At 52.5% G+C, this 23,007-nt stretch overlaps 1 protein-coding gene across 2 annotated transcripts in view; it reads right to left on the reverse strand.

Annotated features, from left to right (window-relative positions):
* Positions 1-1,017: 1,017 nt before the first annotated feature.
* Positions 1,018-23,007, reverse strand: part of Vac14 (VAC14 component of PIKFYVE complex) — a 109,299-nt gene continuing 87,309 nt past the window's right edge. The window contains exons 15-19 of one of the 2 annotated variants that reach the window (XM_048437265.3): positions 11,054-11,228; positions 9,737-9,855; positions 8,299-8,378; positions 5,662-5,812; positions 1,018-1,601 (exon numbers count right to left, since the gene is read on the reverse strand). In XM_048437265.3, the coding sequence (XP_048293222.3) occupies positions 1,439-1,601; positions 5,662-5,812; positions 8,299-8,378; positions 9,737-9,855; positions 11,054-11,228 (688 nt within the window). In that variant the 3' untranslated portion in view covers positions 1,018-1,438. Of the gene's footprint in view, positions 1,602-5,661; positions 5,813-8,298; positions 8,379-9,617; positions 9,856-11,053; positions 11,229-23,007 lie in introns of both variants that reach the window. The other variant, XM_085681723.2, reaches the window with a different exon arrangement.

A 23,007-nucleotide genomic window follows, 5' to 3' on the forward strand; every position in this document is an offset into this window, starting at 1 on the left:
GGGGAGGGAGCGCGGGAGGGGGCTGTGGGAAAGGCCGGGCGGGCGCGGGCCCATTCACGGCCAGAAACCAGGGCTTTGAAATCCGAGCCTTGGCGCTGCCAGACTGGTCGGGCGAGAGGGGCTGGCGGGAGCGGGCGCCACCGCGGGTCGGGGCGGCGCCCGGCCAGCCCCCTGCGGGAGCACCCCCTTCTTGCATCTTCAAGGCCTTGGGCTCTCTAAAGATGAGTCCAGCCACCGATGCGGTCCTTAGCACATCCCGCCAGACCGACGGTTAACGTGAAGCAGGGGAATGCGCTCAGAGGGTAATGAGAGCTGGATGCATTGGAGCTGTCCACCCCACAGACCATCCATAAAGTCCACCCTCCTGTACAAACGTCCTTCCGTTCCTTTTCTAACTGGGGCCGATGCCACCTGGATTGGGGGTGGAAATAGTGATGGTGTCCTGGCCCAACTTCCTTGTGAGTAAGGGTCTGTGTCAGACCTGCAATGTAGTGTGTGTGGATGCACGCATGTGCACGTGGGTGAGGGCAAATACTGCTGTCGTCCTGGAGACTCCAAGTGAACCTACTCTCATGAGGTACACATAGTTAGGGCTCTAGGGAAAGGCAAGCACAAACTCCTGGCGACTAAAGGGACAGAGTAAGTAAGTTCATTCGAAGGCCAAGTCAAGAGGGGCCAAAGTCTGGTGACAGGTACAGAGGTTGAGTTAAATCAAAGGTTGGGACATCTGTCTCTGACTACTTTCCTCCCACTCAGTGATCTGCAGTGCTCTGCTGTTCCATTCCTGCCCATGGGGACATCGACATCGCATAGAGAATCAGAAACCAGGGTTAAGGAATCGGAGCAAAGCCAAGAGGAAGGTGCTGGTCCTGGGAAGAGCTGAGCCCTGGACCCACATCCCCATCAGGTGAATGGGCAGGGCCCAGTACTGAACCAGCTTTCCAAGACAGGCAAGGCCCAGGGCAGCTACAGCATCAGGCTAGGTATAGGTGTCAGCAGAGGAGCAGGCAGGCTTGGTTTAGGATTCTGTCATTTCTTTATTGGGGCAGGGATGAACATCATTCTGTAGAGGTCTTTGTGCTGGCCTGTGCATTATCTACACAGATGTACATAGACATACACACCATACCAGGACTTTGGGGACCAAAGTCAAGCTCTTCTCAGGGGGGATTAGAAAGAAGCTGCTTCTGGATTCTGAGGCTGTGACCTGACTCACGAGGGAAGCCATTGGTCCCAAGCCAGGCTGTAGTGGACAGTGCTGGGGTCCAGGCACTCCGCTGGGAGGAGTTGGGGTTGACAGTGCTGTCTGTTCCCTCCCTATACTGGGCTGGTGGTCAGGTCCAGCCCTGCCCGAGCCAGGTTCTTAGGCATCTTGTGGCCTCATCTGGAGACCCTGAGTGCTTCATGGGCCACCTGGGCCCTTTTCATGCCAGGCACATCAGAGGATAACCCTGCGGTCCAAGTGATCACCACGTCCGCTGCGCTGGTGTCTTACTTCCAGGTGCTGTTTCTGGACTTTCTCAAAGTGCTGCAGTAGCTCTGTGTAGTCGATGCTGGGGGAATCACCTTTCTGAGACTTGGGGGCAGTCTTCAGACTGTCTCTGGGAAGACGGGCAGAAGTCAGAATCAGCTTCTTAGCATGTGTGTGACATGACCCTGTCTGGCAACCCCTTTCTAGCATCCAGATCCACAGTACTTGGGGTCCCATGGCTATCCCCTTTCCTGCAGCTGGTGGGAACAGCCAATACACTGCCTGAATATATCTCAGCCTGTGGGCTGTTGATGGTGCCCAGAGCAGGCATTGCATGGGGAAGCATTTCCTGTTTACCAGTGGCTCCCTTTGGGGTGAGAGCCAGGGCTAGCAGCCAGCCAGGAAGCCAGCTGGGGCCTGGAACAGGGTCTGGGGAGAAGGGGGAGGCAGCAGCTCAGCCCTTTCTCAGTGGCATGGCTGGTGCTGCGGACAGCTGAGATTACCGAAGTCTCTGCCGGGCCCGCAAGTTGGCAGGGCAGTGGGTCCCAAGGCCTGCAGTCACCACTGTCCCCAGAAAAGAAGAGCTGATTTCCCTATTGGACATGGTCATGGCACTTTCATTCCTGCTGCTACCATTCTTTGTTGTGTATAGCCGAATAGCCACACAGGTTGTGCACAGTGCACACAGTCCTTCCGATCGATGTATCAACTGTGTTGCCTCACATCAACTGTGTAGCTTGCCTCTCTGGTTCCTGTCCCTCTTCGAACTTCCAGCACAGCCTTATGTGCCCCTCCCTCACTGGCTTGAAAGCCCTGGCAAAGGGTTTCATGAAGACTGTGGGCCACTCAGCTAAGCGGACTTCCCAGGACCTCTGAGTTGGTGAAGAGGCCCCAGCATGGCTGGTGTTGAGAGCAGCTGGGGATATGAGCCAGGCAGGCCTGGCCTAGACACTTGACCTGGGGCATGTTGACTCCATTCCTATTCTGTAAAGGAGACTGCGCAGGAGCCATGTCATGGTGTGGTTATAATGTTCCCTCCTGATATTACATGAAAGAGACTTGCCTGGTATCCAGCCCCAGTTCAGGTATGATGGGCAGCTACACACAGCTCTGCCACTCCAAGAGCAGCAGCCCAAAGCTGGTGCACCTGGGTGCTGTTTAGACTAGGGAGACACCAGAGCTTCCACAATGGTACCTTTCCCAGTGAGGTTGGCTGAAGCTGCAAAGTGCTGTAGTCTGTCCAGCTTCAGGCCAGGATCAGGGCATAACTGCTCTCAGATTCAACTTTTGGGGACTTGAGTCACCTCCCACATGCTAGTCCACACTGCTCTTTCCTTTCTTTCAAGGAGGACACACTGTCTGAAAACATCTTAGTATGTGTTCCAGGACCTTGAGCCACTGCCTCCTGAGCCAGGGCTTGATCACTGTTGGCTGAAGAGTAAAAGTGGCCTGGTGATGTCTACCTGGTCATTTGGGGGCCCCTGCTGCTGGCTGACTCTCCTGGGAATGGGAGAAGAGGCCTCTCGGGCCCAGCAGCTGTCGGAAGAGGGAACTAAGATCCCTAAGAGGGCAGAGGGACTTGGAGCTTCCAGCCCTAGGTCCAGGGTGTGGCTGTTATCCAAACCATTTAGTTTGGGACAGGAGAGATATTCGAGGCTACAGAGATGACACGGGGGTGGGAGGATGTGGGGATGGTGTGGGGTGGGGTTGGTGTGTGTCCGTGAGTCTACATGCTGTCTTGACAATACCCTTAGAAAACACGGAGCCTAAGTCAAGAACAGCGACCAATAAGAGGGTTTGAGGGGTGTTGTTAGTTTTGTCAACTTGACACAAACTAGAGTTGCTTGGGAAGAGGGAACTTCAACTGAACTACCTCCATCAGACTGACCTGTGGGCATCTTTTGATTAATGACTGATGTGGGTGGTGCCATCCCTGGGGAGGTGGCCCTAGGTTGTGCAAGCAAGCAAGCTGAGCAATCCATGCAGAGCAAACCCATAAGCTACTTTCCTCCATGGTCTCTGCTTAGTTCCTGCCCTGACCTCTCAGTGATGGACAGTGATTTTTCACAGCAATAGAAAGCAAACCAGGACAAAAAGATACCCAGGGTGGGGGCTGGGGAAGCAGCTGCACCTTGCTCTCTGGGACCTCAGAGTAGTGAGCTGTTCTGCCCCATGGTGAGGGGAGACGGAATCTCATGTACCTCAGGCTGGCCTTCCTAGCCAAGGGACACCTTTAACTCCTGATTCTCCTGCCTTTACTTCTCCAGTGCTCGGATTGTAAGCATCACCCTACCCACAATGCCATGCTTCTTTTCCCACAGTCCTCAGGTACCGGTTGGCAGGGTGAGTAGTGATTCCCCAGTCCAGAGCTGACATGCTCCCCTACCACCCACCCAGCTTTTCTTTTAGGGAACCTCTTGCCCCACTGAGGATGGCTAGAAAGCTGGAGTGGCCTGTGTTCCCCAAACCCTAGTGAGAACCCAGGGAAGTATGGGTGGGAGCACATAAAGCTCCCCAGCTGTGCGGCTTGCAGGCTGCCTGTCTGCCACCTGTCTGCCCCACCCTCCCTTTCCAGAGTGTGAGCTGCCCCTCTGCAGCACCCAGCCCTGTAACCTGACGCCTCCTCCAGCTGTCTGATTCCATACTTATCTCCATTCAAACTTCCTTGAAAGGCAGGAAGGCTGAGAACACCTCAACACCTCCTGCACATTCACTCCACAGGTGCATTTACCAAGAAACTGGGAGCCCAGAGAGGGCATGGAACTTGCCTGAGGCCACACAGCAAAGCTATGGAGAACTTGGGCCAGATCCTATTCACTGACCCACATAAGAATCTTCTACACAAGGGCCCCATTCCTTGGGCTCAAGATTCTCTTGATGGACCATACAGAGGCTAAGGAACCCCTTTTACCTAGTTTCTCTCTGGGGATTTATCTTGCCCTTGACTTGTACAGCTTTCCTTCCCGCTCCCCTCCCCAGACAAGAAAGGTACTCTGGGAAGTGGTAGGGTTTGTGGCCTGGCCTGAGGTCTCTCCCAGGGCAGTGCCCTTCCTTCCTGCGCCTTCTCCTCATCAGTGCCTGTAAAGGACAGGCTGAGGAGACGGGCTGTCATCTCAGGGCCTCTCTCCTCTCAGAAGCAGGAGAGGAGTCCAGACCAGCCCAAGCCCGCAGTGGTTCCCTGCATCCTGGGTATACTCAACACACCAAGTGTTCCAGACTTCACTTGGTTGAAACTCGGAGCCGACAAGACACGGCACAAGGATGACTGGGAAAGGGGCAGGGAAGGTGGACTGGGCAGCAGGCCTATCCTGAGGCTGTCTGCATCTACCCGTAGGGCAAACGCCTGAGGCCTTCGCTGCAGCAAGGCGCCAGGCCTGCTGAGTGGCTCCAATGGCCTAGGAGGGAATTCTAGACACATAGGGCAGCTGATGCAAGCTGGGTGCACTCCATTCAGCGTAAATCTTCTCAGTGGCTCTGCTTGTTTCCATGGTGACCTGACAAGTGAAATTTTCCATCTCCGATGCCAAATGCCTGTGGATGAGGCAAAGCCTCCAAGGGTTACCAAATATAGACACAGCCCAACAGGCTGTGGGGCTAGGGCCAGCAGAGGGCTCAGGGTGGGAGCTTGGACCCCCCTGTCCAGAGGATGCCAGGCTGGGCCAGCCAGACATGTTTTTCCTGAGAGCAGGACCCTAGTTGAGTAGTTCTGGTGACATTCTTCCCTTCTGTTCCCCTGGCATGGTGGTGGAAAGGTCCTAGTGATGCTGAGGCTCTCAGAGGGCCAGGTTTGAACATCTACTAGAATGGAATGGAAGGCATCTAAGCCTGGGAGGTGCTTAACTAAGACTTGGCTCTACTTGACTCTCGGGACCCTTACTCATTCTCCATCTCTGGAGCTCCTTTCTCCAGGGGCCTCTGCTGGGCAAAGATGTCAAACTGAGGCCTAGTCTCTCTGAGCTCCCCCAAGCTGCTCAGGAAAGCATGGTTATATATTTCTGCCCCGTGAACACTCCCAGAACCTCCCATCTTGGGATCTGTTGTGGATTTGAAGACAAAAGAAAGGAAGTTGTGGGGTGGACAGGGAGGGCTGAAATGACAATCAAGTACAGGAACAGGGCACCACAGCAAGCTCCTGGGATCTCTCTGGGGACAGGCCTGGAGGAGGGCAGTGCCCTGGGCCCAGCACTCACTCAGTCTGTAGCAGCTCAGGGTTGGGCACGCACTGGAGCCGGTGAGAGAGCAGCTGGAAGGCACTGCTCTGGGGCAGCAGCATGAGCAGGCCGTACAGGGCCTTGATCAGGTAAGGGTTGTTCTTCACGTCCAGCAGTTGCAGGCGCAGATCTGCAGCAGGGCAGAGGGCAGGCGTCAGGGATCCTGGGCCTGCTCTGGAATAAACTAGCCCAGATCCCCTGCCTTAGCCTGTCTGGGAGAGGACTGGACCTAGCACTGCTAGGCTGAGACACACCTGTCTTAGGATGAAGAGTGGCTTCTCTACAGCCAGCCAGCCAGGCCTCTCAGAGAATTTTAGCCATGGCCATGACCTAGTTTCTCTCTACCCACCCATCTGACTAACTTATCTAGCAGCCCCCTTAGCCTAAGATTCCCAAACCTGCTGTTGGGCTAGGCCTACCTTTCCTAGACCCAGCAGCTTCCTTGGTAATGAGAACTGGTGGGGGTGGGGGCTTATAGAATAACAGATTCCCCAGTTGGCTCTGCACGTGCCAGCACGTGAGCTATAAATAGGGCGAGCTGGAGAGAAAGAGTGGATTAGGGCTTTGCTAAGGGAGGGCAGGATGGGAAAATGCCTTTTTGTGTAGTGAGGCACACACCAAAGCCCCAAGTGTCTGGGAGGTGATTTAGATTTCCAACTTAGACCTCTTTAAGGGCAGGGACACCCTTGCTCTCTGTCCAGCATCTATGTCAACCCTAGGAGTCTGGACCTGCTAGTGACCAGCTGCATTTCAAGGTGGCTGCAGCCTGTCCGAGGCCTGATGGGAAGACGGGATTGGAAAGATGTTCTCCTTCCCCTCCTGGGCTTTTGTAGTACCAATGCTCCTCCTGTATCTTAGACCTTGTCAGACATTATGTGCAGACAATGAGCCACACCTTCCAGAGAGTGGCCCCGAGTCTTGGAGAGTAGTTGGGCAAGGAGTCTGGGAGGATGCTGGGAGCCTGAGCAGTCAGGCCCTGGTGCCAGGTAGCAGAGGACTGGGTGGCCTCTCTTAGTCCCTCCTCTTATCCTAAGAGGTGAAAGCCATAGGCACCTATGCTATGGTAACATGCAAATCTGATACTCATCCAAGTTCCCAGCACAGAACTCCTACAACCCTCAGTCTCTGAAACAAAATGTCTTGCATGCTAATGCACTGAAGGTTGAGCTGATCACAAATGGCCAAAGTAAATCAGCCATGCTTAAATCATGAAGCTCTCATAAAAACACAGGCTTGGGTTGGGAAAGGCATGGCCTCCTTTTCCTCCAATTCTATTGTAGTGTCCTTTATGAGAAGCAGTAGCTGTGCTTCCCAGAGTTCTGTGAGCCACTCAAGCAAACTAAACAAACCCAAGGGCTTGTGTGAGCCCTGATTTATATACAGCTGGATAGTCAGAAGCCCAGGACCTGTGAGACTGGATGCTAGCTCTAGGTAGGTTGTATGAGGACTGAATTGCATTGGAGGATGTTCAGCTAGCTGGGGGAGCAGGGAGGAACACCTGTTAGGGTTACAAAAGAATTGACCTGCAAGATGTATGCATAGGCAAACTTTTTACCATGCACACAGCTCTGGGGCAGCCTGAACCTACTTCCAGTTCTTTCTTCCCCTTGGGCCTAGAGGAAACTAAGCCTTGCATCTTTGCTGTCAGCACCATTCCCACCTTATACTTGATCAGCCCCGACCTGCCTTCAGGGGAGCTCCTCTACCCCGTGGGGCCCTCAGGAAGTGAGGTGCTAGGCAGGGCATGCTTTGGACAGGTTGAGAAGAGGGTTTCCTTCCCGCTCTGCTGTCTCCAGGACCTGAGTCACGGCAGCACCTGCTGCTTGGAGCAGCTGGTCCTTTAACTGTGGGAGTTGGGGAGGAGGATCCTCCAGTTCTGCATTTGCTTTTGGGCTCCAGGGTAAAGGCTGATTGCTCAGGTCAGATATGTCAGCAAAGAGTTAGAGGTCCAGGTGGTCACCCAGGCTAGGAAGGTGGCTGCAGCCAGGGCTGCCTCTGGCTTCTCTACCACACTGTAAACACACGTGTTATTTGGAGTGCTTTGGGGAACAGGCGCTGCAAGTGTGGAGGTGCCAAGAGTTGTGCTTGCCCAGCTAGTGCTGCTTCTGCACATTCAGCCTGGGTGTTACTCACCAGGCAGCTCCTACCCATTTGCTCTGGCAAATGCTCTCTCCCTCAGGAGAGGAGAGGGCACAGCTCTGGGATGATCAGGAATACGTGTAAGGGGTGCCTAGAACCCCAGAGACTCAGGGCAGAGGCAGTAGGCTGGGAAGGAGCAGCTAGGGACAGCCCCAGGGCAGGGTCTGATGGGTTTCGTGTCAGCATTGGCCTGTGTGTATGTGACCCATTTTGAGGAAACGGACAACATTAATTCTGATGTCATGCACCCCATCCCACTCCAGCTGGCTTCTTATTGCAATCTCTATCATCTCTTAATAGTACACTCTTGACATTCTAGAACACTCCTGGAGTCACTGCCCTTTTTTCCTTCTCCAAATTCAGTCAAGATGGTATTTAAACTTGGCTCTAAAGCTCCCCTTCTCCCTCCGGGCCAGTTGAAGGTCACAGTAGGTCTATGGTGCTGTTAGAGGCAGGGGTTTGGACAAGGACTCTTACATGTAAAGATGGGACACTCAATCAGCTGCACCAGTTTGTCCACCTCTGTAAGGAAGTCCACGGTGACCTCCAGGTCCCCACTGGGTGGGCAGTCAAGGAAAGTCTCACCATTGGGAATGTCTTTGCCCAAGGAGTGGCAAAGAATGGACCCCAGAGCCTGGGCTCAGAATTCCATGTGTCCCTTCCTGAGACCTAGTTTACAGTGTACAGCCTGGCTCTGGGATTTAGCACATGAAGAATATACATCTATTCTCTCTGCCTTTCTGTCCTTCTAACTGGGATGTAGCCCAACTGTCCCTTTTACATAGGTGCTTGGATTCTGCTCCCACAGCTGTTCTTTGCCTGCCTGGGCCCACGAAGACACTTCTTGTGGCCCTGTAGCTCAGCAGGAGGGGGCTAGCAAGAGAGCATCCTGGTTTTTGCCTGAGAGGACAGCTCCTTAGCAGGTTAGGGAAGCTTGGGAACTGGCCAGTGGGCTCTTGGTGTCTGGTTCACACAAGAGGCTGAGAAGGGCAGGCTTAGGCTTTGGAAGGATGCCAGGCAAGAACATTCAAGACCCTTCATTGAAGCCTGCATGGCCAACTTCTGGCCCCTCACAGCAGGACATCAGTCTTATTTCCTGAATATTGTTCTGATCCTAGGACATAAATCAGGTTCAAAGATAAGGGTGTTTTGCTTCTCAGTGGTAGATTAAAACAAAAATTCTGACTCTGGATGCCTGGCAAGGCAGGTAAGTCCTGTGTCTGTGTGGTGGGCTCCTGGCCCTTCTTGAAGCTTCCACAGTTTCACCATGTAAGACAACTTCAGGCCTCCCCAGCATATTCTTGTAACAAAGCCTTTTCTTTCTTTCTTCCTTCCTTTCTTCCTTCCTTTCTTTCTTTCTTTTTTTTTTTCAAGACAGGGGTTCTCTGTAGCTTTGGACCCTGTCTTGGAACTAGCCTCGAACTCACAGAGATCTGCCTGCTTCCCGAGTGCTGGGATTAAAGGTGTGCACCACTACTGCCAGGCTAAAAGCAATCTTTTTCTTTGGTTTTGGTTTTTCGAGACAGGGTTTCTCTGTAGCTTTGAAGCCTATCCTGGAACTAGCTCTTGTAGACTAACTAGGCTGGCCTCGAACTCGCAGCTATTCACCTGCCTCTGCCTCCTGAGTAACAAAGCCTTTTCTATCCATAGAAGGGGCAGGAGATACAGAGAACTGAGTACCCCATCTCTTCTCTCACTCAGCCTGTCTCTTCTCCTGAGCTTTTCCAGGCCTACCTCTCCTTTGGGAGGCTCTAAAGGGGCTGTTTACTGATAACAGCCCCTTCCTGAACACATACCATAGCACCCCAGGCGGAAGGCCTTGGTGATATCCCAAGCCCTGGAGCTAAGTACAGGAAAATGGCAGCAGGGCCACTCCTGGTCCTTACTGGGGGACTGAACGACAATGAGAGGATACAACTTCTGGATGAGGTCATAGGCGTGCCGGTAGTTCTGGGTGAGGAAGCAGAGTGACACGGTGGTGACGGGGTTGTGGCACCAGGAACGGTACAGGCAGCAGAAGAGGTTCTGGCTTTCCTGGGGAGAGGTGCAGCAGTTAGAAGGCTCGGCTCCCTGTCACTGTGTCCACATGGGGCCTACAGAAGGAAGGACCTTGAGGGGGCTGTGACATGGGGCTCTTGGGGGCAGCTGCGGTGCCAGCTCAGCACTGGGCTGTGTTTGGCAGCCCAGCTGGGAACAACTGTCACAAAGGAAATGCTGACAGCTCCTCAGACCCTGTCATTACCTCTTGGCCTCACAGAGCCACGTGGTAGTGGCAGCAAGGGCCTTGTCAAAAGTGAGCCTTCTCTTTGTAAGCTGGCATTTCTGCCCCCGGCAAAATGACAGTAATTGTCTCTCAGAACTCTGTGGCTCCAGAGCCCGGGGCTGGGAAGAAATTTCCTCAAGGGTGAGGCTCCTTTATTCACCTCAGATCCCACCTTCCCCTACTTTGGCAGTCCATCTCCTGCTCTCAGTGTACCAGGAAACCCGTCCTGCAGCTGCGCCCACACTTAGGGAGCCCCTGAACCTGAAGAAAATTCTTAAGGCCTCTGGAAATGTCTGCAGGGAACCACAGGAGCAGGGCTGTGGCCTGGATCATTCCAAGTCACTTGGCCTCAGAAATCCTCATAGACACGGACTTAAATGTCCTTGAGCCTCCCATTGAGGGGTTGAGGTAGGGTCATGCTGGGCAAGGGGCAGAGGGAAAGTGACCCAAACCTAGATTGGGAAATTAATCCCTGGCACTTATGCATTCATGATGGCACCAGTCACTGTGAGCTGAGGGAAGTCTAATGTCTTGGCCAGATCATGTGGGCACTCCCAGGCCTGCAGTGTCTCTCTGCTTTTTCTGATCTACCTTTGGGCATCCTTACCCAAAGCCTGGAACAGGAAACAGTGAGATACTATGACGGGCAATTTATGAGACAGATGTGTCCAGCTGTGGGAGTGGGGCCAGAGCAAGGAGGAACACAAGGAGAGCAATTAACCCTTTGCTTTCCAGCAGTACTTCAATTTTGACTGTGAGAAGGGACTCTGCTGAGCAGAGAACCCAGAACCAGCAGGTCTGGTTCCAAAGGGATAGTTGAAGGTGGGGCAAGAATTGAGAAGAGCATGTGGACCCTGCCTGCGACAGGGAGGACTCCCAGTTTACCCCCCTGGGCCTCCTGGGATCAGTTGAGGAGTGAGCTGAGTGCCTATGCACCCACAGGTCTAACACTGGGGTCAGAGGGAGTACCAGAGTCTTCAGGTCCTTGAGCTGGTTTCTCAGCTGGAAGAGCTCAGTGGAGGTGAGGAGGATAGTATTGAGGGTGTGCACCATGGTGGACGCGAACTTGAGGTCCTCCTCCCGAAGCAGGATGTCTGCCATAGAGTGGAAGATGTTCTCTGCATTCAGTAGGAGGCAGAGCTGCCTGGAAAACAAGACAGAAAAGGTCACACTACAGAGGCTTTTCAGGGTCCCAGAGGAATCTTCTCTTTCTTAGGGCTATAGGGGGCCTCAATGCTGGGGTATGTGTGGGAATGGGACGTCAGAGTGCACCGAGTACCTGCTCTTTACTTTCCAACATCACCTACCTTGATCCAGAAACCATGGCTTATACGCTTCATCTGTGTGTGTGTGTGTGTGTGTGTGTGTGTGTGTGTGTGTGTGTGTGTGTGTCCCGCCACCAGAACAGTCAGGCCTCTGGCCTCTAGCTACCAGGGATGCATCAAGATACCTTCCTAGGATTTTACATACATCAATAATGCCTGCCCATGCCAAGGTCATCATCTTCACCTGAGAATATCTCCACACATAGGTCATGAGAGCTCCTTGGGGTTGGAGTGTCTGTTATTCAGTTGTAACCTTAGCTAGAGGGATCCCTGCAGGTCACTGGTGCCAGCAGCATTTGTGAGCCGGATGGACTCTACGTCAACTCAGTGGCATAGGGAGGTGAAGCAACTGGACCACAGTAGTGCCTGGCTCCACTAACCCCCATATACCTCTTTTGGTAAGAGCCTTGGGGTAAGGACTGGGCTCTAAGAGAAAAGCTCTGTTCTCAAAGAGGAACCAAGGGAAGGAAGAAAAGCAGATTTCCCAGGGTCCCTGGGGCAAGGTGAAATAACAGCAGACAAGCCTGCCCAGACTGGGAGGGCTAGTTGATGGAACAGAAGTGGGCTGGGCTTTTGAGCAGGTGAGTGTGTGTGCTTCCTGTTGGTAGGGATTAGTGGTTCAAGGTACCTTGTCCCATGGCCTCTGGACTGCCTTCTGCCTGCCTGTCCCTACCCCAGGGAAGCAGCACCATAGACTAGACAAGGGGCAGAGGCTTCCGATATTGTGCACTGAATGACATAAACCACACTTTGAGGCAATAAATAAGCTTGAAACAAGGCTATTCCTCCCAAGCACTAGACTTGTATGGAACTTCACTAGGGCTGGATTTCCTTCTTCTCTATGAACACCAGTCATGGCTTTGCAACTAGGCTTGAGATGATTCTGCCACATTCCCAGCCCCAGCCAAAAACCCAGACTACTCAGTAATGGAGAGGCAAAACTATGAAGTGCAAATATGTCTAGCCTAGATCCAATGGAGCCAGCAGGCTTGGGCATGGTGGGGTGGGGTGGGGCTGGGAGGAGGGAGGACCCATGAACAAGGGGTTACTGAATCTCTACTGCACACCCTCCCAGGTGGATAGACAAAGGCTGGAGCCTTGTGGCTTCAAACCCAGGTAGGTGATTCCAGACAGGTGATCCTAGTATCTCTGTAGAGCAATTTCTTAATCTTTTAAATGGGGGAAGTACCTATCTAAAATAGGGGAAGTAACCAGAAGGCAGGTGGGAAGATGTCTCGTGTGTTTGGTGCATGGCACTCAGGGACAAAAGCCTCCACGGTACAGATGACAGTCAGCAGGCAGGTGGTAGCCCTTCTGTAGAAGTCAGACAATATTTCCCAATCCCACCCACCCCTAAACAAGCCCTGTCTCCAAGGCTGTGGGACAGCAATGTTCAAAAAGGGCAGGCGAGGGAGGAAAAGATCACTGACAAATGGCCACAAGTGTCCGTCGCCCGCAGCTGCTGCCGTCTCCATGACAGAGACCAGCAGCTGAACGGCTGCCAGGCAGTGCTTCCCAAGGACCCCAGGTCAGCCAGGCTGGGACTTGCAGCAGCTGGAGGGTTAGGGATGGTTTGGAGGGACGGGCAAGGCTGAGAAGAAGCAAGAAGGCACCATGGTCTCCTGCTGTCCCAGAGAACCTGGGGAATGTTGATGGTGCTGGAGGTCAGGTGGTAGAGTTTTCTGGAAATGCTTCTCTTTGCCACTGGTTCTCCTCTACCTTACCTGACTGTGGCACATCCCTTTCTCTCTGGTCCTTGTCTCCCAGTGGGCTTGAATCCCATGAATATGCTCAAAGTGGCCTAGAGTCAGTGACTTCCACATGTGCTCTCCTGCCCTCATTGAGAGGCATAGGACAACAATGAGATACTTTGTATCCCTGCAGATTCACCTTCCTGTAGTAGTAAACTCCATACTGCCCACTCAGCTTTATGACCCCCAGTTCTTCATCCTGGTCTAGCCATGTGCTCAGGGCTTTGTCTATGAGCATCTCCCACCTCAGCATCATCTCCTCTGGGCTACCACTGCCCCGGGGAAAAAGCCAGCATGCCTGTTTGTCATTCCCAAGATATCTCTCAGTCTGACTCCCCCGCTTGCTTAAAAGAAAATTATTTACTTTAAAAATAATTTTATCATTCTTAATTGTGTGCATGTGTGTCTATGCCTTAGTACAGGTGTCTGCAGAGGCTGGGGACCTTAGATGTCCCGGGAGCAGCAGTTACAGATGGTTGTGAGATGCCCAATGTAGGTGCTAGGAACCAAACTTGGGTCCTTTGTAAAAGCAGTATGAACTCAAAAAGCTAAGCCCTCTTTCCAGGTCTTCCCACACCAACTTGGACAAATCTAAAAGTAAGACCCAAGCTGGCCCCTCCCCTTCTAGGGCCTCATCTATGGCTTCTGGTTGGATCTACCATGAAGCCTAGCTTCTGCTGCTGAGTACAAAACCGCTCTAGCCTCAGCGTCAGGGACTCCACCACATCTGCTGTGCTGACTTCTGGCCGTCAAGGTCTCGTGTCCACTCTGTGTCCTGGGGAAGCCTGGGTCTGATGTGCCTTCCCTGCCTGTCAGACTCTTCTAAGAGCAGGTGCTATTTCTTTCAGAGCACTGGCACTGCGGCCGCACTTTTGCTAGGCTCTTGTCTCTCACACTAAGTCTTGCCCGCAACCCTCAAGTACCTCAAACTAGGAAGGCCTGATGCTCTATCACCATGGCTGGATGGTACTGCACAAGGGGACACGGCTCACCTTGTTCAAAGGCTTCATGCACAGAGGCTGGGGAAATGGCTCAGTGGTTAGTGTGCTATGTAAGTGTGAGGAACTGAATTTGGATCCCCAAAATGTATCCGAATGCCAGGTGGGTATGATGGCCAGCATCAGAAGGTGGAAGTGAAGTGAGATCCCTAGTGCAACATAGCCAGAACAGCCATATCAGCAAGCTCTAGGCTTGAGAGACCCCACCTGAAAGAATATGAGAGAGGAGCTATTGAAGACAGGTCCCAACGTCAACCTTGGGCTTCTACACGCATGTGCACACATGAAAAACACGCCTCCCCACTAAAAATGGAAAAAGAATAAAAAGGTGCACGGACAGGCCTGCAGGCACTATTGTGCCCAATTCTGGCACTTCTTTGCTCAGTCACAGGCAGGTTCCTACATGCTGTAAATGCTCCGCTTGGTAGACAACGGATATCTACACTTAAACTTACCCCTGTACCAGACAGGCCAACCCAGGGCTGTCCTGCTCTGTCTTTCCCGACTCCCATGTACATAGCTGCTGCCCTCTTGGCTTTACTACTGTAATGAAACACTTGAAGCAGTAACAAAAGGATTCTTTGGCTCACGGGTCTGGAGGCTCCAGTATAAGCCTGGGAGCAAAGGGTGAAGCAACCCTTCCGCCAGAATCCAGGAAGCAGAGAGAGAGAGAGAGAGGGCCCTCTGGGAGGCAGTACTTATGTTCTAACCACAGTACCTTCTCACCAGAAGTCTCCCTTGTGAAAGGTCATCGTAGGGAGCGAAAAGCTGGGAATAGGTCCCTAAAGGGCAACAGTGGGAAGGCCTCGCCCAGGCCTCGCCTAGGCCTGACTCTGAGCCCCTCCTGATACTGTGGACATCCGATAAGAACCCCCCTCTGGGAGACTGCTAGGCAGAGCCTGGTAGGCTGTACCTCTGGCCAGCAGTTCCCAAGGCTCCTGCGGGGGTGGGGTTTCTAGTCCGTTAGCTAGAACTTGTCACAAGGGATAGGAAGCGGAGGTGGGGGTCAACAGTTCCTCGGCCACTCTATCACAAAGGCACGAAAGGACAGGAGTAAGAGTGACAGTACAGGCCAGGTCTGGGCAAGAAGGGCAACTTCTGTCCTGTACAGCGTGCCCACCATGTTAAGGTGCTGCCCAAGGAACCAAATAGAACAGGAGGCAAGCCTGCATAGGACATGAGACACACACACACACACACACACACACACACACACACACACAGAGAGAGAGAGAGAGAGAGAGAGAGAGAGAGAGAGAGAGAGAGAGAGAGAAGGCAGGATGGAATGCTTGTATCTCTTCCATCAGGAAGCACGGGAAGGATAGCCCCAGATTCCATCACAGGGCTGCCCAAGCAGCCACAGTTCCCGTGACTAGCACTGGAGTGTGGACAAAGTCGTCCTGTGGCTTTCTGCAGTTTTCAGAGAAGAGTACTCTGAGGTTCAGGGAGGACCCATGCTGCCAGACGGGTTACATAGATGACGGGAGAGGAAAAATGGAGAATTTAAAACCAGAAGAGTCAGCTTTCTGAGCCTGAGTTCTTCTCTCACTTTGCCTCTTCTGTGCCTGTCCCTGAGCAGGGGAGGCCTGGCAGATGGCTGCCTTGCAGGGCTGCTGCGTCATCGTTTCTCTGCTGAGTCCCAGCCCGGTTTGAGCTGCCTGCTTGTCTCTCAAGCATAGCGTCAATAATGGAACACAGCTTGCAAGCATTACACATTTGCCCATATTTTTTAATACCCGTATTAAAGTGCTATTCACCATGAGACAATGGCCTGGAAAGTGCTTGGGGACAAGGCAGAGAAGCGGGGTGGGAGGGAACCTGAACAGGTTCTGTGAAGGGTCCTCTTGTGCCAACCTGGACACGGGTCCATGACGCAGGAAACGGCAGGAGGGAAATGGCTAAGTATGCGTGTGGGTCATGTGCTGTTGAGAAAGGGTCTCATTAGGCAGCAGTGTGCTGTTGGCCTTCAACTGGGGCTTGTGCTCAGGCCAGTCCAGAGCCTTGTAGATATGGTTTTCTTCCCCTCCCATTTTATGCCTTCTGGGTGCTGCCTGGATGGGTAATGGCTGCTCTCTGCTTCTCCAATACAGACCTAGGGCTCCCAAGGGAACAACTGAACACCCCTGGGACTCAAGGAAGAGACTGTCCCTTTTCCCTCAGAGCTGAGACAACACTGCTTTGTCCACAGAGATCTTCTCTGGTGACCTAGTATATGCCAGAAGGGCTGCACCACACCTGCCAGGCTGCTGTGGACTTGTGGACCAATGTCCTTTCAATCACTATCCTGGATAGCTGGTGGAAGCTGTGTCCCCAAGCCCCTACCTGGGACTCACTTATTAGTCCCAACTCTAGAGAACACTGCCCCAAGGCAGCTGGGAGGAAGGTCTTACTGGTTCTGTAGTGACTTGGGCCTCCAGGTGACCCCAGAGCCATTAGTTACTGTGTGTGGCTAGGCTAGGCAGGAGAAAGCTTGACAGACCAAGAGAAGAGCCAGGCACCAAACAGAGGTCTTCCTCTAGTGTGCCTTCCTTCTGCGGTGTTTTCCTGGGGAAAGTGAACTCTACATGTGGCTTTAGGAACGTTCGTCCCAGGACCCTACTCCCTACATCCTTCAAGTACAAGCTAGCACAGTTGCAAGGCCAAACAGGTCTTCCCCCATCCGTGTTGTTACCAATCCTTCCCAGGTCTCCTGGCCTCATGCTCTGGACATTGATGCCAGCCCCCTCCCCAGATTCTCCTGGCTCTGTCTCTCTGAGTCTTGCAAGGGCATGCTGCTGCCCCATGGACCCTCTGGGCCTGACTAACTGGTAAGGCAATGGTGACATACGACCTAAGGGCAGTTGAGGAGGGGGCTATGCCACTCACTAGGCATTCAGGCTGCTGACTTTCTCCCTCCCTTCTCACCTTCTTTCTTTAGGCCTGGTCTGTTTTAGGGAGTGATTGAAGGCAGAAGCAGAAAGGCCTCTGACCTCCAGCAGGGGTATCTGGGTAAGTGCTCAGTCTTGGAGGAAGACAGAGGCTCTAGTTAATGAATGTTCCTCCATTAGCTAGCCTGCAGTGTTTTTAGAAGCCAACCCTAGGCTACCAGGCACAAGTATGGGAAGGGTACCCAAGGAACCTGAGGAAAGTTAAGGGGGAATAGAGATGAGTAACCTCTAGGCAGGAGTCTCTGGCATTTCGGACTGTCCCAAAGTCACTGCACCAAGATGGCCACCGGCAGGGTGCTGAACAACTGGTCTGTGGGGGACAGACTCAACTACAAACCGAAAAGAGATGACAGCTGGAGCACCCACCTCCCTCCCACTGCAACCTCTCCCAGCGGCTAGTAATACCAACCATCTCTGTTCCAGCCCTCGCTTGCCTCCATGCTAGCTGGCCAGTGACAAGCAGGAAACTCAGAGTCAGTCCTAGCTGGCAAGTCCCAGTATTCCTTGTACCTTGCTTGTGTCACATGAGAAGCAGGATTTAGATAATTTCCCTGGCCACGTCCTGCCTGATATAGAGGGTACGCCTGCCACCTCACTGAGCACATGTCTCCAACTCCAAACATGGCCTCACTTAGTTCTTTGTGCCTGCTTCTATGGTCTGGCATCAGGACTGGATTCCTCCTATATCCCACATAGGTCCAAAGATCTCTGGCAGGTGTCTGGGTCAAAATGGCATCTCCAAGCCCACCTCTGCAAGACGGGCAAATGGGTACCAGCTCTAGGTGCCTTGGTTCGCCTGTCTTGAGGCCAGGACAGATCACTACATCTTCCCCCACTGACTCACCCTTCTGTTGAGTGTATTCCTTCTCCCTCTGAAGTTTCATTCCAACCCACAGAATACCACACATGGTGGGGGCAACTCTTGCTTCTTCTCTACACTGGCCACTACTAAATGTTCATGTTCCCTTTAATGGCTCAAGGCCGGGGGGCCTGGGTACTCTCCTCCAAATGCTCAGAGTTTCCCAGCCAACAAACCTGGGTACAACCTAACGGCAAGGCAAGAAAATGCAGAGGCCAGAGCCATTCCTTTGGAGCGGGCCTGCTCCCTGACTAACAGCTGGGTTCCTTCAGGGGTTTAAACAGAAAGTAACTTCCAGTCAGCAGAAGCTTGGGTGGGAGAAGGAGCGGGCTCCCGGCTGAGGTTCAGAAAGCTCTAGAGTCCCAGTGCACCCTGCTCCTCCCCCATCCCCTTCCCTTCCAACTTCCTGCTTCCCAAGTATGAAAAACTGTAAATCTGTTTTATTTATTTCCATCAATCCTAGGCAGTGTGCCCCTCAGGGCAAAGGCAGCCGTGGTAACCCTGCCAACTCATGCCTTAAAAATCCATCGTGTTTAATGCAGCTGATGTGTCTGATACACTTAAGTTACTTGGAAGGGGAAGGAGGAGGCGGTGTCATGAGGGCTTGTTTTTCTGGGTCTTGCTGAGAGTTGATGGAAAGGGGACAGAAGATGAAGTGAGAGGAAGAAAGGAGCCTTTTGTCCTCTGTGCTGCTTGTCCCTCTGTTCAATAGAAGCTACTGCCAGGCTGGAGGAAGAGTTGTCATAGACACCTGGGTGGGCTCGTCCCAGCGATGGTTTCATTAGGGTGGGAACTGTCAGAAGGAAGCTGACCTTTTGCTGAGGCAGCACGTCCTCACTCTGAGTTTGCTCTAGGCCCTGAAGTTACAGGGGACAGCAGGAGCAGTGAATGTTTCTTCCATAGCCCAGCGTTGGGTTTAGGAGGCCCCATCATATGAAGAACTCCACCCTGTCCTCAGAAGTTATCTTTGGCTGGCTCTGGGACTTGCTGGGTCTATTTTCTTGTGTTTGTTACCTGCTCTCCAAGGCACATCCACAGGTGCAATTTGAGCCTCCTTTGCCACTTCCTTGTCAGGACAGCCTTCATTCATCCCCTTCCTGCCTTGCCACCAGCCAGCTCCAAGTATCCTTTTCCAGAGCTGAAGTTGGTCCTTCAAGCTGAGCCCTAGCTCCTTCTTGGTCAAGACAAATTTCTCATGCCAAGGATGAGACTGGAATGAAGGGATTGGATATTTGTGGAACTGAAAAGACGTCCAGGAAGGACCAGGGAGCCTGGTCACCTGCTGTGGAATTCAGCCTGCCTGTGGAGCTGTGTGCTGAAAGGCTGTCTCAGCTGGGGTTGATGCTGCTGTGAAGAAACACCATGGCCATAAACAGTTTGGGGAAGAAAGGGCTAATTTCTTTTTACAGCTTGTAGTTACCAACCAGGGAATCCAGGGCAGGAACCTGGAGGCAGGAGGCAGAGCCCACAGAGGAATGCTGCTTACTGGCTTGTTTCTGTCTTGTTTAGTCTGCTTCTTATACCATCCAGGACCACCAGTCCAGGGGTGGCACTGCCCACAGTGAACTGGGCATTCCCTATCAACTATTGATAATAAAAAAAATGCACTACAAACTGGGTGGTGGTGGCGCACACCTTTAATCCCATCACTTGGGAGGCCGAGGCAGGTATATAGAGTGTTCAAGGCCAGACTGGTCTATAGAGTGGAGTTCCAGAATAGTCAGGGCTATGCAGAGAAACTCTGCCTCAAAACAAAATAAAACAAAACAAGAGCACCACAGGCTTACGAATCTGGTAGGGGGCATTTTGCATTTTCTCAGTTAAGGTTCCCTCTTCCCAAATGACCCTAGTTTATGTCATCCTGACATAAGCTAGCTAGTGCAGGGGCCTAGGGGTAGAATGGGTCTGGAATGTGCTCAGCTGCTACCTGACCACACAGCCAACTCACAGGCTCTGGACCAAGCCGGCACAAGGGCTTCAACTTGGAAATTGGTTTTCCAGGGAGACACTAAGGGTACCTTAGCTATGGGAGTCATTGGGGCCGTCTTATTAATTAATTAATTAATTAATTATTCTCCAGTGCATTCTAGGTAAGAGTTCTACCACTACTCTGCCAGCCCACTGAGGCCTTCTGAGTCTGAGTTTCCTGGAAACTTTCCATAGCCCCAAGGTAGCATAACTGCAAACCACCTGCACTTGGGACCACCTCTGGGGCAGTGACCACATTGGGCTGCAACAATGTTGTCCTGTGATCCATGCTTAGTAATAGCTCTTAGGGCGATTGCTTGTGTTCCAAGGGGCCAGGAAAGGAGCAGGGCCTGGAATCTGCATGCACAGCCCATAGTCAGGCTTGAACTCAGACCACGGGAGAGGTCAACAGAAATGACTCCAATCACAGATTCCCAGAAACTTGTGTCAGGAGTCCCAGGCCAGCTGCCGCTTGAGGTCCAGAGTGGGAGATTTAATACAATGACTTCTGGCACTCAGGGAGATATAGTCAAAGTTGCTGTTCTGAATCCAGGGCTGATACTGCCAGGGAAACGGCACCCTGGGTTCTAAGTGCCTTGGAGTCTCCTTGGTGACTATCCGAGAGCCACTGACGTAACCACTTTCCCTTCAAAGCCCTCTGGGCTCTGACCTTCCTAAGCAAGACTTCTTCCTGAGAACATACTATGCCTTCCCTGCAGAGGTGCTTGCCTGGGAAGAGGCTGCTCAGCCTGGCAGGCTCCTTCCGGCCTCAGACCTTCCTGCTCTCTATGTCCCCTCACCATTCAGCCTGGCTCATGTGCTCCAATCCCTATATGTTGAAAGAAATTTAAGTTCAGGACAACAGCGGGGGCGCGGAGGGGGGGTTATTTGGCCAGATCGTGTATGACAGTTGCAGAAAGAAGCAAACCACCCTCCCTTCCTTTCAACACCTGAGAACTCCATTCCCACGGCCGAGATGGCCTTTCCCTCCATCTGTGTCATTCTCCTCTTCAACCTACAAGAGCAGTCCCCTGCAGTGCCTGAGCCCAGTGGGGCCACTCCACTCTACCCTCGAATGGCTGGGGTGACCACTGCCCAGCAGTCTTCCTGTCACCACACACTGCTCTGCTCATTTTCTCTTACTTCATCTAACCATTCCCTAGTGAGTCCTTACGTACTAGATGACTCGTCACTACTGCTTACGGATCCCAAACATTTACAGATGGCCAGCACTCCCTCTACCTTAGCAGCATGCAGTCAGACACTGAGGCCTTGGCAGGGTTCCCCTGTGCTCCTATGCCCTACAGCACAAGCTAGTGTGGGTGCAGTAGCTCCAGTGTACATGAGATCATGGCCCGAGGTGACAATGCTTCCTTTCAAATTCTTGCCTTGCAGCTGTAGGTCCAGGTGATCACAGGGATCCTGACACTTGTTCATGTTACACGTTTTCCATAGGATTCAATGTATTTTGAGAGTTCTAACCTGGGCCTGCCATTTTGACTTCCGGTAGTACCTCTTAGTGTAAAGCTACCATGTCTGGTCCCATCAGTGTCCTCATCCACCCAGGAGGGCTCCTCAAGCTAGGAAGACACCTCGTGAGGAGCCCTCGGATCTATGTATATGATACTGGAGTTCTCCATAGACCTGCACTGAGACCCCTTTTCTGGAGGCTGGTGTTCTGCATTCCCAAGCTCCCAGAACAGGCTAGAGAGGTACTGTCCAACTTGCCCATCAGGGTAGCTGGTCCGGGTACTAGCGATGTCACTCTGGGATAGGGGATTTACCAGTGTTTTTAGGAGCTGTGCAGCTATAGAGCTTGGCCTCTGCCTTGGGGCTTGGGGCAGATTCCACCAACCTCCCCAGACTCCGTCTTCATTTCTTCTTGGTACTACACCCTTTTCTTGCCTGAGGTCTCTGCCTACTGTATATTGTTCTGACTTCTGTTCACAAAGAAGGAAAAAGAGACCAACTAGCAAGAAGACCCAGGACTCTTCCTGCCATCCTCACCCGAGGCAGCGGCTTCCCCGTCAGCCTTGTGACTAGTCTCACCTCCTGAGGCATCAGCCTCTCTGAGGGAGTCAGCCACTGTGCTGGTACCTGCTGTTCCTGCCTTTCTTGCTGCACCTGACATTCACAGACCATGGCATCCTTCGTTGAGGAGCTGTGACGACCAGCGCTTCTCTGGCCCGCACATCTTTAGTTTAAGGCTTCTGTGAGATCTGATGAACTGAGATGGTTTTTGGTGACTCTGTACAAGAGCCCACCTAAAGAGCACTAAATAAGTGGTGGAAAACAGAAGAGGAAGTGAAATGCTAATTCCCACTACTGGCAACAAAGGACAAACATTAGAGTAGCCATGCTGCAGAGCTTTTTGGAAAAATGGCAACACATTCTGTGTCTGAAAAGGGTCAGGAAGGTAGCAGAGAGCGTAGACAGGGTGAGAAAATATGGTCTAGGGGAGCCGCTTCAGGTTCTGAAGCTGAAAAGAAGATTTCCTTTAATTTCTACCCTTTCTTAATACCACTCCAGAAGGTTGGAAATATTCCTTCTGCGACCATCTTTTTCAGGGAATTTTAAGATGTATAAAGTAAGTAGGCTTTGGGACCAAATGTTCCCTGTCCAGGATTAAATGCACGGGAACCAGGAGGAGTCTTAGTCATGAGGTATCCTTAGGAGTCACCCTGGAAGATGCGTCTGTCCCAGGACATGGTTATAGATCAGGCTCCCCATGAGCAGGGTTTGTGCCAGGGAGGAGGGGGAGTGACTCCCTTCCCCTCAAGATCCCACTGCCGCCCACCTGAGCAGAAACCAGCCAGTGATGGACCAAGGTTTTGAGACAAGGTTTCTCTGTGTAACAGCTGGCTCTGTAGCTCGAACTCATAGAGATCCGCCTGTTCTGCCTCCTGAGTGCTGGGATTAAAGGTGTGTACACTGAGAACATAGGTGTTTTAAACACCCACATGCTCTGACCTCCATGAAGAGAAGAGTACCCTCTCCTCAAAGTCACTGTGCTCCAGCTCAGAGAGCTCAGGGCAGTGTCTAACAAATTCAAGGCTGCCTGAGCTACACAGGGAGTTAAAAGTCAGCCCAGGGAA

Source organism: Myodes glareolus, chromosome 22 (genome assembly GCF_982192425.1).
Source record: "Myodes glareolus chromosome 22, mMyoGla1.1, whole genome shotgun sequence".
NCBI classification, from domain to species: domain Eukaryota; kingdom Metazoa; phylum Chordata; class Mammalia; order Rodentia; family Cricetidae; genus Myodes; species Myodes glareolus.